The sequence below is a fragment of the Bos taurus genome, chromosome 25, assembly GCF_002263795.3.
Source record: "Bos taurus isolate L1 Dominette 01449 registration number 42190680 breed Hereford chromosome 25, ARS-UCD2.0, whole genome shotgun sequence".
Classification (NCBI taxonomy): domain Eukaryota; kingdom Metazoa; phylum Chordata; class Mammalia; order Artiodactyla; family Bovidae; genus Bos; species Bos taurus.
The window spans coordinates 25932498-25947661 of record NC_037352.1 but is presented as its reverse complement, the minus strand read 5'-3'; the positions used below and the strand labels follow the sequence as shown (position 1 = coordinate 25947661).

The following is a 15164-nucleotide window of genomic DNA, read 5'->3' as shown; positions in this document are numbered from 1 at the left end:
CCCTGCCTTTGATGCCCCTTCCCTCGTGCCTCTGCCCACGGGGTATGCCCAGCGCCTGAGCACACAGTTCCATCTTCACTCCCCTTGAGCACAGCTCCTTCGGGGCCAGGGTGGAGTGCAGACCACATGCCATCCAGGGTCTGCCATGTAAACCCTGTGGATTGAAGAGAGCACAGAGTGGGACGAGGTGACCCTCATTCCGTGACTTGGGGTGACCCCTGCCCCCATTCTGAAACTTTGATCCCTCTCTGTCTGCCATCAGCACATTCTGTAGGCTCTTGGGTTTCCGGGCTGCCTGGGTATCCCATTTTCTTGGGGGGGGGATTCCCTCTCAAGGATGGGGGGGCCCTGAAGGCTCTGTTCCCAGAGGTTGAGTTAGAGCCATGGGAGGGGGGCGGTTTAGGGGAGAGACAAGCAGTCCTGGCTCTGCTCACCAGGACCTGGACACTAAATCCCTTGTTGATGGCTGCAGCAACCCCTCCCTAGGGTAGGGTTACCATCTTCTGCCCTGTCCCCTTGACCCTCTCCCCTCCCTGCTTCCCCTTGTCCCTCTAGAGCCACTTCCTCTTGCCCCCAAAGGATGTTCTCCCCCTTTTCAGCCCCCTGAGGGCTGGGTATCTCTGCTGCCATTTCAACAAACTCAGTAAGGAAGGATGAGACTGCAGCAGTAGTAGGTTCAGGGTGGATGAGATGGGAAGGGGGTTCGAGGAAAGGGAATAGAGAGAAGGGGGCTGAAGGGAAAACTGGAAGGGGTGACTCTGGAATAAGAAATTCAGTGCAGCTCAAGAAGTTGGGGCAATTGGGGAAGGGCTCAGCAGCAGAAGACAGAAATTGAGGTCTCTCCCTGCCCCCCTTCCCTAGAGCTGGGGCCACCTTAGCTTCCCTCATGAGTGACATCTCAGGCTGCAGCCCCACTGTTCCCCCTCGTCAGCAGAAATATCTCTCTCTTCTGACCCCTCCTGCTAGAGTCCCTGCCAGCCAATCCCTGGTCTGAGGGAGGGGGGAGCCTGGCCCCCCCCACTCCCTCATAAGGACCAGCTGGGGGCTGGGGGGGTGGCTGGCTGCTGTAAGTAGAACGGGGGTCAGAGCTTCGTGGAGGGAAGAATAACCTGGGGGGGGGAAGGAAAGAAAAAGGAAGAAACCCAGACAAACAGGCAGGTGGACACACTGAGGAAGGCCCCCGACGTGTGAGAACCCCCCCAGAAGGAACACACCGCCCCCTGGCCCCCAGGAAGGGAGCACCATGGAGGCTGCGCACTCCAAGACCACAGAAGAATGTTTGGCCTATTTTGGGGTGAGCGAAACTACAGGCCTCACCCCGGACCAAGTTAAGCGGCATCTGGAGAAATATGGCCATAATGGTAAGTGTTCCCTGGAGGAAAAGGCTGGTAATGCCCTCCTACATCCCCACAACATACACTCACAGACACACACACACAGACTCACTTACACACACTGACACACACACACACTGAAGCCTCTCCCTCCAGGGTATCTTAGGGAAGAGGCAAGACCTGGTCACTTGAGGGCAAGGGAGGGGAGGATACTGAGAAAGCAGGATCCCTGAGTCCCTGAGTTTTGGGAAGTTTTTTGGGACAACCTCAGTGAACCTCAGTTTTTTCGTGGCCTGATTCTCTTACCTTAGCCACAAAGTCCTGGTTGTGGGTGGCATTAGACTGAGTGCCAAATGAATAATGTCCTTTTCTTCTTTTTCCCCGGGCAGAGCTCCCTGCTGAGGAGGGTAAGTTACTGGAAGCCCTGAGCTCTCATAAATGACACCTCCTTCCCTCTGGGCCCCACTCCCTTCTCCCTGTCCTCTCCTTCCAATTCCCGGGGGAAATGTTCCTCCTCAAAGGTTAGAGTCTGGCTGGGGGCAGAAGTTTCCAGGCACGTTCTCCTTGAGGCATCCAATCCTTGAACAACTGCCCACCACTTTGAGGAGCCTGTTTCTGGACTTCGGGCCAGCTCCCTCAGCCCTTTTCTCAGTACCAAATGGCCTGCCCGTCACCTTAGACCCTTCCTGCTCCAGGCTGGACCCCAGCCTGCACCTGGAGTCCCTGCATTCATCCGTTAGACCTTAACACCGCCGCCCCCCCCCCCCCCCCCCCCGCACTTCCCTCCCCTCCCCTTGCCTCTGCCCTCAGGGAAGTCCCTGTGGGAGCTGGTGTTAGAGCAGTTTGAAGACCTCCTGGTGCGGATCCTTCTCCTGGCCGCCTGCATTTCCTTTGTAAGTATGTTGCGCGGTGGTGGGGGGAGGGGGGTGCATCTAGGGGCTAGCCTGGGCTGTAGATTGGGGGGATCTGGAGAATCTGCTCGTGGGCAACCCCAAATCAGCGGCTCCTTTGGTCCAAGCCCTCAGCATCCTGTCCTACAGACTAGAACTGAGGGAGTGGGATGTCGCTGACTTGCATACTCCTCTGTCCTCCCCCACACCCCGCAGGCAGGTTTTATTTTAAGCTTTAAGGATGTTCTCAGCCAAAACACTGAAGCTAAGCCGCCCCCGGAGCTTCAAGGGCTCCGAGGGCTCGGGTTACCCCCCCAGCGCCGGGCTCCGGGGCTCAGACACTACTGCTGTTCCCAGGCCACTGCGGCTCCCAGCATGCCCCGGGGCTCACACAGGGCTCCGCCAATCCCCGAGCGTCCAGAAGCTCCTGCCCCTCCCTCCTGACGCTGATTGGTCGAGACAGAGACTCCCTCCTAGAGGCGGGAAAGAGCTGCTGGTGCGAGGGGGACTCCAAAGGCTCCCAAAGGCCCAGACCCCTTACCTGTCCCTGGGCCTCGCCTCCCTGCTCCCCCTATCAGCGCTGGAACTCCCGGGACCCCCTTCCTCGTCCACTTGACCTGACCCTCCCCTTCCCCCTCAACCTCAGGGCTGCCCCCACTCCCTCTCAAGGGCCTGCCTCTGCTCCTGCCCTGGAGCTTCCTTGCGCACACACCAGCCTAGCAGTCCCGCCTGCATTTTGGACTTCCTTCCTTAACATCGTAGTCCTCCTGGAAGACAGGACTCTGGAGGCAAAAGCGTCTCCTTGTCCCCTGGTCTCTGTGGTAGAGGCCTCGCGGGCCCTTGAGTACTAGCTGGCAGAACCTCACTTCTCCCTTCTCAGATTTGCTCCTTGACATTTGCCTGGGGCTGTTGCCTGGCAGTGGCAACAGCTGGGGTGGGGTGTGTACAGGAGGCCCTGTAACACTATCCCCTCCTCCTGCTCCCTCATGAAATTGGAGCTTCCCTGCCTCGGGCTGTGGGGGAGGGCTGTGGGTGGGCAGGGCGCCTGCGAGGACCACAGGGTTTTTTCTATCGGGTTTTGGCTCCCGTGGGATGGATGTGGCTTGGGGGTAGTTGGCCTGGGTGTCCCCTGAGCTTCGTTTACAAGCCAGCAACTTGGTCAGGGAAACCTGAAAGCATTCCCAGTTAATCCCCGAGCTGTGCATGTCTGTGCCCGCCTGTTCTCGCTGAATAACAGCAGTGGCTGCGCTCGTGTGAGTTAAAGGAGTGGACCGTGTAGGCACTTAAAGGGATGTGGGGCTGCAGTGCCTCCGTGATGCCCCGCCCCCTTTGCTCCTGCACGTGTTCTCATCTCTGTCTGCTCCCCTTAACCACCTGAGGGGCTTTATTATCTGTTGATCTCCTTCCCTTGCTCCCCAGGTGCTGGCCTGGTTTGAGGAAGGCGAAGAGACTGTCACCGCCTTTGTTGAACCCTTTGTCATCCTCTTGATCCTCATTGCCAATGCCATCGTGGGGGTTTGGCAGGTTAGCTTTGACCCCACCCCCCCATTCCTTCACATCCTGACACTGGACCTGAGGCCAGCCTCCCTCCCTGTCTCCTCCTCCTCCATCACTTACCCTGGGCTTGCCTAGTATCTGGTCCTTTTGCCCAGTTCAGGAGACTTGGTATTCCCACTTTCACTTGCTGGTTGTTCAACCCTGGGCAGATGCCTTCATCTCTCTGAGTCTCAATTTCCTCATCCATAAAATGGGACTCATAATCCTGTCCCTTGAGTTGTGGTGAAATTTAACAAGATGATGAGTGTGAAAGTACCCAGCCCTGTGTCTGGCATGTAGGAAGATTTCAGTAAATGCTCATTTGATATCCTTCTTCCTCTTGCTTTCTCCCACCCTCTGCTTTTCCTATCCCCTGCTTCCTGATTTTCTTTGATTCTCCTTCTTTCTCTTCCCAAAACCCCTGTAGTAGTAGTAGCAGTGTTAGTTGCTTAGTCGTGTCCAACTCTTTGCGACCCTATGGACTGTAGCCCTTCAGGCTCCTCTGTCCATGGAATTCTCCAGGCAAGAATACCAGAGTAGGTAGCCATTCCCTTCTCCAGGGGATCTTCCCAACCAGGGATCAAACCCACATTGCAGGCAGATTCTTTATTGTCTGAGCCACCAGGAAAGGCCTTAAACCCCCTCACCTATTCTCAGCTATGGGTGACGGTATCCTCACTCATCGTGTGAAGTTTGTCTGCTCCCCTGGGCCAGGAGCCAGGACCACATAACCTGCCTCCTCTGTGATGCCCCAACTTCCCCCACGACTCTGGCCCCTGCTCCTCCATCTCTACCCCACCCCATCCTCCTTGATCGGTCCCTTCTCACTCCACTACCTTCCTTTCTCTGCTGACCCTCCTCTCCTCAACCCTATTCCCCCCAGGAGCGGAATGCAGAGAATGCCATCGAGGCTCTGAAGGAATATGAACCCGAGATGGGGAAGGTCTACCGGGCTGACCGCAAGTCAGTACAAAGGATCAAAGCTCGGGATATTGTTCCTGGAGACATCGTGGAGGTGGCTGGTGAGTGATGGGAACGAGTGGTCCAGGATGGGTTTTGAGGCCAAGAAGATGTGTGTGGGGAGGGTGGGGGCTGCTCAGCCCCGATCCCGTGTCCAGGAGGTAGCCAGGATGATGTCTGGTAGTCTCGGCTTCTTCTTCTCAGACTCCTCGGGGGTCACTCCAGGGCACTGTGGCCACGGCACATCCTCTCCACCAGAGTCTGAGCAGGAACAGCCAGTCCTGTCCCCGAAGCTGCAGGCAGACCCCTTGTTCCCCCTCCTCTCAGCCAGCCCTTGCGAGCGACAGGTGGAACCCAGGCCCTGCCAAGGGCCCCGTCTCCACCCCCTCCTGAGGCCTGGCTTCCCTCTCCTTCCACCCACCCCCAAGCTTGGTCAGCTTTAAATCTTGACCTCTCCGTGCCCTTGAGGCCTCTCAAAGGGGAAGGAGCGACGGTAGAAGGGAAGGGGGGGCCAGAGGCTCGAGCCCCCGACCATGTAAGGGAAACTCAGGCCCCAGCAGAGAGCACGGGACCTGGAGGAGGGGAGCTCAAGGAGGGCCCCGCCTCTCCGGCGAGGGACACTTAATGCCTGACCAGGGAGGGGTGGGGGCCAGGAGGCTAAGATTACTGGGATTCTGCCCCCTTCAGCGGTTTTTATATTTGCCCCACGCAGGCCTTCCCACGTCTCCAGGCCCCTGGCATAGGGAGTTGTGTCTTTCTAGGGCCTGCTTCCCTCCACCAGACACCCAAGTTGCTACCCTGGGAAGCTTGGCAAAAGGGAGGGCGGGCTGAAGACCCCAGTGCCGCATCCCAGGGCCCATCTGCCACCATGACGCTTTGGAGTCAGCGCCATGAATGTCTATAAATATCCCTTTGGCTTGGGTGACAGGGTGTCCCGCCCAACTCCATTGCTGACCTCCTCCCTCCTCCGTCAGCTTCCTCTGGCACGGGAGGAGGAACCTTGGGAGCAGGAAAAGGAGAGCAGTCAAACCCCATCCCCAGGACCAGCCTTGGGACCAGGCGGGATGAGGCTGGGGGGTGGTTCTCTTCCGTGGAGAGGTCTCCAAGTCTGGTGGGGCATCCGCCGTGTCTCCCAGGCGGTTTCCTAGGCTGACCCCCTCTTTCTGTGCACATCCCTTGGCCTCCCCCCACTTTTATCAGCTCTTTGCTGTCTATGGCTCCCCCCTGCCCCCACCCCACTGAAGCCACCACCCCTGCCTTATTCCCTGCAGATGCCCGTTTTCCCCAGCCCATCTCCCCAGCTCACTCACGCTGGCTTCCTGCCTTCCCCTGATGCTCAGACCACGGCCCAGCAGGCTTCTGATGTGCATCCATCCCTTCCATGTGGACCTGGCAGGACCTCCACCGCTGTCCCCTCTCCTCCTGCATCTTCTCTTCTCATTCCCTCTCCTGTCTTCTTACTCCACCTTTTGTCTGGGTTGACACTGATTTTCTCAACTCCCAATTTTTTTTTTTTCCTGTTTCTTGTACCTTCTCCAGCTGTTCCACTTTGTTCTCGTCCATGGATATACGTCTGTCCAACTTACCCTATTTTTTGGGGGTTGGGGCTGCCTCTTGTGGCATGTGGGGTCTTCTTTCCCAACCAGGGATTGAGCCTGCAACCCCTGCATTGGAAGCATGGAGTCTTAACCACTGAGCTGCCAGGGAGGTCCCTGACTCACCCTATTTACTCTAGTTCTTTTCATGCCTGTCCCTCCTCACCTTTCTCCCTCTCGTTTCCCTCTCTGTTTTGCTGTCTGCCATGGCACCCCACTCCAGTACTCTTGCCTGGAAAATCCCATGGATGGAGGAGCCTGGTAGGCTGCAGTCCATGGTGTCACGAAGAGTCAGATATGACTGAGTGACTTCACTTTCACGCATTGGAGAAGGAAATGGCAACCCACTCCAGTGTTCTTGCCTGGAGAGTCCCAGGGACGGGGGAGCCTGGTGGACTGCTGTCTATGGGGTCGCACAGAGTCGGACACGACTGAAGTGACTTAGCATCCTCACTTTTAGGGCTTCCCTGGTGACTCAGTGGTAAAGGACCCGCCTGCAGGAGACTCAAGAGTCATGGCTTTGATCCCCGAGTCGGGAAGACTCCCTGGAGGAGGGCACAGCAACCCACTCTAGTATTCTTGCCTAGAGAATCCCCATGGACAGCAGAGCCTGGTGGGCTACAGTCCGTGTGGTTGCCTAATAGGGAGAAGAACATTCGGCAGGGAGACAGTGGCAGTGAGGGTTAGAGGGAGAGCCTTGCTGGGATGACAGGACGACCCCCTGAGACCTGAAGGAGGAGGGGTCTTCAGACAAAGATGGGGTTTTCTCCCTTCTCTGCTGACTTCATGCCCCTCTTCTCTCTCCACAGTGGGGGACAAGGTCCCGGCAGATATCCGCATCCTCACCATCAAGTCTACCACCCTCCGGGTCGACCAGTCCATCCTGACAGGTCTACTGGCCAGAGGGCAGGGCGGGGGATGCATCACAGGAGGATTTCATGTGGGAGGAACTGAGTGGACAGAGAGAAAGGGGACCCCTGGCCATAGGGCCCCTGTCCTGGCCCCATCGTGGCAGCGATGTCTGCCCTGGTCAGCTTTGCTCACAGCCTGAGCCTGGAACACAGGGGGTCATGGGAGACAGTGGGATGTTTATGCCCATCTCCAGATCGCCCATAACTCATCCCTTCCACACAGATACGTGGGCACCGTCACCCAGAGAACCATCTTGCCTCTTCAAAAGCCCTCAAGTGAGGAAGCATAGGTTCTAGGATCAGATACAGGGTTCAGATCCACTTAACACCTCAGCTGCTTCCGTTTCTGCCCTGGGAGAGAGAAGAGAGAGCCAGTGAGCTTGCTCTGTGGTCCAAGGAGGCCAGCTGGGCTGGCTCAGGGTGATTGCCTGAGCTCCTGCCCTTCCGGTGAGGGATACAAGGTCCCCAGGGTGGGGGCCTCTCCCTTCCACGAAAGCACTCTCCAATTGAGACCGCACTTTCAGGTACATCCGCTTATTTGATTTTTACCAAGACTGTGTTCTGAAATGTGCACATCATTGTCCCCGTTTCACAGCAGAGCAAACCGAGGTTAAGTCATCCAAAGCCAGGCAGTTTGTGCATAGTCAGGCGGGGATTGGGGTCAAGGCCTTTTCCTCTAAGGGCAATGAGTTTCCCGTCTACCTCCAGGGGCTTCTTTTCAGAGTCCAGACTTCCTCCAGGATTGTTGCTTGATCCTTCCTAGGCTGAGAAGGGAGAGAGTTAGGGGCAGGAAGTCTGAGTGAAAGATATGACGTCATCTGAAAGCCCGTCCGGCCCTTCTCCACAGGCGAGTCTGTCTCTGTCATCAAGCACACAGAACCTGTTCCCGACCCCCGAGCTGTCAACCAGGATAAGAAGAACATGCTTTTCTCGGTGAGCCCTTCAGGGCCAGCTGTCCTGTTCTCCAGCCAGGGGGCCCTGGTCTGGGAGAGATGTGACGGCAAGGGAAGAGATGAGGCCCACAGCTGGGGCCTCACCTGACTCCCTGCCTCTTCTTCCCCTTCCCAGGGCACCAACATCGCAGCCGGCAAGGCCATCGGCATTGTGGCCACCACCGGTGTGGGCACCGAGATTGGGAAGATCCGTGACCAAATGGCCGCCACAGAGCAGGACAAGACCCCTCTGCAGCAAAAGCTGGATGAGTTTGGGGAGCAGCTCTCCAAGGTCATCTCCCTCATCTGCGTGGCCGTCTGGCTCATCAACATTGGCCACTTCAACGACCCCGTGCATGGGGGCTCCTGGATCCGTGGTGCCATCTACTACTTTAAGATCGCCGTGGCCCTGGCTGTGGCTGCCATCCCCGAGGGTAGGGCGACCTCTCTGTCTCCTCCCATTTGCTCCTCTCAGCTGCAAAGACCCTTTATCTGAATAAGATAACATTTACCAGCCCCAAGGATTAGGACCGGGTATCTTTGGGGGCTGCTCTTCAGCCAGGTGGCACAGTTGGTAAAAGAATCCATCTGTCAGTGGAGGAGACGCGATGGGTTCAATCCCTGAGTCAGGAAGAGTCCCCCTGGAGAAGGAAATGGCAACCTGCTCCAATATTCTTGCCTGGGAGATTGCATGGACAGAAAGGCCTAGTGGGCTACACAGTCCACGGAGTCCCAAAGAGTTGGATACAACTGAGCACGCGTTGTACACACACAACGCGCGCGCACGCACACGCATTCAGCCTAGCCCACTAGGTCTCCCTCTGTGCCCCGGTTTAGTTCCCTCACCCCCCCTCCTTCCCCATAGGCCTTCCTGCAGTCATCACCACCTGCCTGGCCTTGGGCACCCGCCGGATGGCAAAGAAGAACGCGATCGTGAGGAGCCTGCCCTCCGTGGAGACTCTGGGCTGCACCTCTGTCATCTGTTCCGACAAGACGGGCACCCTCACCACCAACCAGATGTCTGTCTGCAAGGTCAGGGCAGGGTGGCAACTCCCACTCAGATGGGAGGTGAAATGGTGGGCGTGACCCCTTCATCACGGGCAGCTTCTCATTTGGGCCTGAGAAAGAAATGCTCGGAGGGCACAGGGCGCCATCCTGCCAGCTGTGAGAGGGGGCAGAGAAGCCCGCCTGTCCTCGTCAGACAGCTCTCTGTGGCCCCCATCCGTGTGCCAGACACTGCCGTGTGTAAGCTCTAATCCCCCACAGCTGCCCCACCAGGGGAAGGTTTTGTTACCCAGTTTTCCAGAGGAGGAAACTGAGGCTCTGGGAAATTCCATGCACAGTTAATAAGGAGCAGAATTGAGTTTCAAACCCAAGTCTGTCTGGCCCTAGAGTACCTGCCTGTGCACCAGACTACCCTCCAGAGTGGTCCTCTGTGACGGGGCAGGAGGAACCTGGTCGCATGAATCCCAAATGGCATTTCCTGAGCCAGGGCCCTTGATCTTTTCTGTGCCCTGGACCCTTTGACCGTCTGGACCTCTACATTTAATATTTTCAGTGTATAAAGTAAAACACACAAGATCCTGTTTTTAAAATACACTGGATTGGGAATTGCTGCCGGTCCGATGATTAGGACTCGATGCTTTCACTGCTGTGGCCCAGGTTCCATCCCTGGTCGGGCAACCAAGATCCTGTCAAGCCGGGCAGCGCAGGCAAAAACAGAAATAAAATGCGCTGGATTACAGAGGAAACCACTGATTGAAATATAGCAATCAAAATATTTTAAAAACAGATTCGTGGTTTGGTAACACATATGCTCCTTTAATAATGTATTAAGTAGCAAGTCCAACAGTAGTTCTCATAAGCGCCGTAACGCTGAGGCAGGGATGAGTATAAATGCTATTTTGAGAGCCCTGAAACAGTGCAACGTGATAGGAGAGTGTTTATGATTTTATTGGTGGCCAAGTCACAGCTTTTGCTAATGCTAACGTGGTGCATTGCCCACATTCATAACTGGAAGGAAATGCTAAATATAAGAGAAAAAATGAAATGTAATTTTAAAATTTTTATTCATTTTTAATTGAAGGATAATTGCTTTACAGTATTGTGTTGGTTTCTGCCAAACATTAACATGAATCAGCCATAGGTATACCTGAAAAAGATGTTAGTTTTGTTTTGCCATCAAAGTTCACAGATCCCTTGGTCTGCGGGGTCATCCATGGACCCCAGGCAGAGAACCCCTGACCTAAAAACAATTCTCTGGACTACCATGTCTGTGAAATAGAAATGACTGTCCAAAGAATCAAGGCCTCTCAGACCAGGCACAGGCCTGCTGGCGTTTGAAAGCCTCAGAGGAGGCTGACTGTAGAGAGGGTGGATTTCACTTTTTTTTTAACCCAGATTTTCCCAGACTTTGCTGGCCGCAGAACCATTTTATCTTGGAACATGTCTTAAGCCCCATCCCTTCCACACTTGCTCTGGTTCAGGGTGGGCTTCTCGCCTCTGTGCTGTGTGACCTACATTCCCTCCAAAGCACAGGCGTCAAAGCCAGGCCACTGGGCTCCTGTCATGTTTCATAAAAATGAACTCATTGCCCACATTTGAAAAGTTAAGAGATTTCATAGAAAAATAACCTGAATTTCTAGTTCTTCCTGCAAAACTGGAAGATCTGGCTGCAAGAGGCTGGAGCTGTAGATGGGTCACGTGCTGGCACGTGGACCGGTGGCCACAGTCCCCAGAACACCTTGTGATGCACCTCTTATTTTACCAATTGATCTGGAGGGACCTTCAGTGTGACCTTCAATAACTTAAAAAAAATAATTTTATTTATTTATTGGCTGTGCTGGGTCTCTAGTTGCGCAAGGTTTTCTCTCGTTGTGGCGAGCAGGGTCTACTCTCTCGTTGAGTGTGCAGGCTTCTCCTTTTGGTGGCTTCTCTTGTTGCCGAGCTTGGGCTCCATGGCACGTGGGCTCAGTAGCTGCGGCTCCCGGGCTGTAGAGCACGGCTCGACAGTTGTGGCACACAGGCTTTGTTGATCCGTAGCATGTGGGATCTTCCCGGATCAGGGATCAAACCTGTGTCTCCTGCATTAGCAGGCGGCTTCTTTACCACTGAGCCACCAGGAAAGCCCTGCAATAATTACAAAATACATACATGTTCATTTTATTTATTTGTCTGCACGGGGTCTTAGTCGTGGCACCTGGGGCCTTTGATCTTCACTGCGGCATGTGGGCTCTCAGTGGCAGCACATGGGATCTAGTTCCCTGACCAGGGAGCCAGTCCAGGCCCCTTGCATTGCGAGTGTGGAGTCCTAACCACTGGACCACCAGGGAAGTCCCGTAACTTTTAAGGCCATGGACACAGAATAAGAAGAATGATTTGCAAGGGAGTGGTGGGAAAGGGGAGGATGCAGGAAGGAAAAAGGAAGAATGAGTCGGGGGATGGTGGGGGGAAGTTGGGTGAGTGTGTGCAGCTGGCCGGACAGGGATGCTCGTGGCCTGGGCCTTGCCTTGGTGCAGACTGCCTTTGGACACAAGGAGAGTTAGCCATGTGTGCACACCCCCTTCTCTGCAGATGTTCATCATCGACAGGATAGATGGGGACCTCTGCCTGCTGAACGAGTTCTCTGTCACTGGCTCCACTTACGCTCCTGAAGGAGAGGTGTAAGTCCCCTCAAAGGTCGTCTTCCATTTCCCTGTGCCCCTTCCCCACCACACACACAGACACACACACACCTCCTCTCTCCCCCGGGGCCCTCCCTCTAGTTTTGTCTTCCTGTTTCTCTCCTGTTCTTCCCTGGCCTCGTTCTCTCTCCCGCCGCCGCTCATCACCACGTTGGTGCCACCTGCCCCCGTCCCTCGCTGCTTTCCCCGTGCTCTCTCTGCATCTCATTCCCCATCTTCTCTACCTGTCTCTTTCCCTTCCTTCCTCCCCGCCCCGCCGCCAGCTTGAAGAATGATAAGCCAGTCCGCTCAGGGCAGTATGACGGGCTGGTGGAGCTGGCCACCATTTGTGCCCTCTGCAATGACTCCTCCTTGGACTTCAATGAGGTAACCTCTCCTCTCCTGAAGCGGCCCCTCCTTGCCCCTCGAGCTGGCTGCGTCCAGGCCTCCCCCACAGGCTGCAAAGAAGGGATCTGGGGGAGGGGGTCCCTCGTACCAAGCCTCTCCTGGGTGTAAGGGGAAGAGAGTAGTTTGCTCCCTTCCCGTTCTAGGTGGAAGGTGGGAGCAAGGGGCCAGGAGCCCAGGGCACCTACTTCCTCTTCCTTCTCTGCCCTCTCAGACCAAAGGTATTTATGAGAAGGTGGGAGAGGCCACCGAGACAGCCCTCACCACCCTGGTGGAGAAGATGAATGTATTCAACACTGAAGTGAGAAACCTCTCGAAGGTAGAGAGGGCCAACGCCTGCAACTCGGTGAGTCTGGGCGCTCCCTCCCGTTTGTCTCCACCCTGTACAGGCCAGGACCTAAGGAACCTCAGGAGATGGGGCCCCGCAGGGCCTTGTGCTGGGAGCCAGCCCCAACAAGCAGCTGGCCTGTCCACAGCTTTCCTTGGTGAGGCTGACTTGGGGTGGGGTCTCCTGACCCTCACTTACACCACTCTTTCTGGTGCCCAGCTGGAGCATCCCTGGATGCACCGACAGTCACCTTCCCCACCATGTTCCTAGTGGAAAGGGACTGAGCTGGTCCCAGAAACCATGAGTGACCTATCCTGGGACAGCCCAATGTCAACTGCTACCCACTGCCTCTAGGAACACACTCATTTTTTTTTTTTATCAGATCTCAAGACTTGATTTGTGGCTTCCCTGGTGGCTCAGATGGTAAAGAATCTGCCTGCAATGTGGGAGACCCTGGGTTTAATTCCTGGGTCGTAAAGATCCCCTGAAGAAGGGAATGGCTACCCACTCCAGTATTCTGGCCTGGAGAATTCCATGAACAGAGGAGCCTGGTGGGCTACAGTCAAGGGGGCAGGCTACAGTCCATGGGGCCGCAAAGAGTTGGACCTGACTGAATGACTAATGCTTTCAAGACCTGATTTAGGATTTGAGAAATATGACTACTTCATATGTGTCTGCTTCCCTGATACACAAGTCCAAATCTGAGATTATTACTCTAAGTTCCCAATGTTAATATTTACTAAAGGTCTATATTGATTTCCTCAGGGTTGTCTTATTAAATTTCCCACACTGCTCATTCTTTTTTTTTTTGGTAAAGGCAAGATGCTTGTTGCTGTTTTAATATAACAAAAATATTGAAAGCCACCTAAGTATCAATAGAGGATTCATTTTTAAAAATTTACAAATTATAATATAAACATCAACATTTTTTATTTACTGTTGCTATTATTGTTTTGTGGAGAAACATCCAGACTGCATTTGGCACATTCATTTTCATGAGGTGCTTGGTACTGCATGCCAGGCACCAGCTCCCCGCTGTCTAACAACACACAGACCCACACATGTGGTTGCTTACATTTAAATTATTAAATAAAGTGAAAACTCAGTTCTTCAGATGCACTAAGCACGTATCCTGGGCTCAGTAACCACTGTTCAGTTGCACTGCATTCGGCCACGTAGATTATTAAACATACCCATCATTCTGGAAGGTTCTATTGGACAGTGCTGCACTACGTCATCTTGTTTCTATTGTGCTTTCAGTTGGACACTAAGACCATAGCTCCACTAGCCTTGGAATTCTCTCCATTTCTGCTGTAGGTAGCAGACTCAGCTTTATCTCAGACTCAGCTTGCGGTCTGCTCTGACCTCCAGATCTTTTTTGGCTATGCTTTTAAGGGTCTGGGACCCTTCTAGCACAGCATCATTGCTCTTTCCCCATCCATCTCAAGTCTGGCCTCTCTCTCCCTGTCTCCTCTCTCTCAGGTGATCCGCCAGCTAATGAAGAAGGAATTCACCCTGGAGTTCTCCCGGGACCGAAAGTCCATGTCTGTCTATTGCTCTCCAGCAAAATCCCGGGCTGCTGTGGGCAATAAGATGTTTGTCAAGGTCAGGAATTTCCGAGTGTGCCTTGGCCCCCCTTCTTCCTAATCCTGAGCCCTTCTCTTTACCCGTGCCGCTCACCACGTGCTGGAAAGAACAGCTGTCTCTGAGTGTTGCTCTGCTCCACTAGGGTGCCCCTGAGGGGGTCATCGATCGCTGTAACTACGTGCGAGTGGGCACCACCCGGGTGCCCATGACAGGGCCGGTGAAGGAGAAGATTCTGTCGGTGATCAAAGAGTGGGGTACTGGCCGGGACACCCTGCGCTGCCTGGCGCTGGCCACTCGGGACACCCCCCCCAAGCGAGAGGAGATGGTCCTGGATGACTCTACCAAGTTCATGGAGTACGAGGTGAGTCACCTGCCTCACCCCCTCTGCCACCCGTCATGTCCTGCCTTGTCACGGGGCCTGGAGTCACAGGACGTCAGAGTTTGAAAGAATCTTAGGAGTCTTCCAGTCCAGGCCGCTTGGCCTGTGGTCCGTAGACTCATCTGATATGAGGGTGAGGCACTTGTTCCAGAACAGAAGCCAGCCGGGTCACTAAGCACGCTTGGGTTCAGCTGACGTGCTTTCACAGTGAGGTTTTGTGGGGGTTTTTTTGGGTCATTATTGAATTTGTTATGATATTACTTCTGTTTTATGTTTTGGGATTTTTTTGGGCCCCGAGGCATGTGGGATTTAGCTCCCTGACCAGGGATCAAACCCGCACCCCCTGCATTGGAAGGTAAAGTCTTAGCCACTGGGCTGCCAGGGAAGTCCCACAGTGAGGTTTTCTTAAGAGGTGCATCAACCTGTATCCTGGGACCGGCTCTTTATCTCATAGTGGACCTGCTCTGAGTAGCACGGAAGTCCACTCCATTTTATAGAGAGAACAGTGTGGTCTGGCAGGTAACACTCAAAGCTGGAGACCAAGCAAGTGGCCCTGCTGAAAGCAGAAAGCACTTCCCTCACTTCCAGGTCGAGTTCTTTCTATGAAAGACAGGATCTGCCACCTAGGATGGGCCTGGCATCCCA

General features: G+C 54.6%; 1 protein-coding gene across 2 annotated transcripts in view; it reads left to right on the top strand.

The window, feature by feature from the left end:
• Window positions 1–1055: 1055 nt before the first annotated feature.
• ATP2A1 (ATPase sarcoplasmic/endoplasmic reticulum Ca2+ transporting 1) overlaps window positions 1056–15164 on the top strand; it is a 17355-nt gene continuing 3246 nt past the window's right edge. The window contains exons 1-14 of one of the 2 annotated variants that reach the window (XM_024984881.2): window positions 1056–1361; window positions 1724–1741; window positions 2145–2227; window positions 3644–3748; window positions 4644–4782; window positions 7125–7205; window positions 8074–8159; window positions 8295–8592; window positions 9024–9190; window positions 11732–11820; window positions 12105–12207; window positions 12440–12571; window positions 14036–14158; window positions 14283–14501. In XM_024984881.2, coding sequence (XP_024840649.1) covers window positions 1244–1361; window positions 1724–1741; window positions 2145–2227; window positions 3644–3748; window positions 4644–4782; window positions 7125–7205; window positions 8074–8159; window positions 8295–8592; window positions 9024–9190; window positions 11732–11820; window positions 12105–12207; window positions 12440–12571; window positions 14036–14158; window positions 14283–14501 — 1761 coding nt within the window. In that variant the 5' untranslated portion in view covers window positions 1056–1243. The remainder of the gene's footprint in view (window positions 1362–1723; window positions 1742–2144; window positions 2228–3643; window positions 3749–4643; window positions 4783–7124; window positions 7206–8073; window positions 8160–8294; window positions 8593–9023; window positions 9191–11731; window positions 11821–12104; window positions 12208–12439; window positions 12572–14035; window positions 14159–14282; window positions 14502–15164) is intronic. The other variant, NM_001075767.1, reaches the window with a different exon arrangement.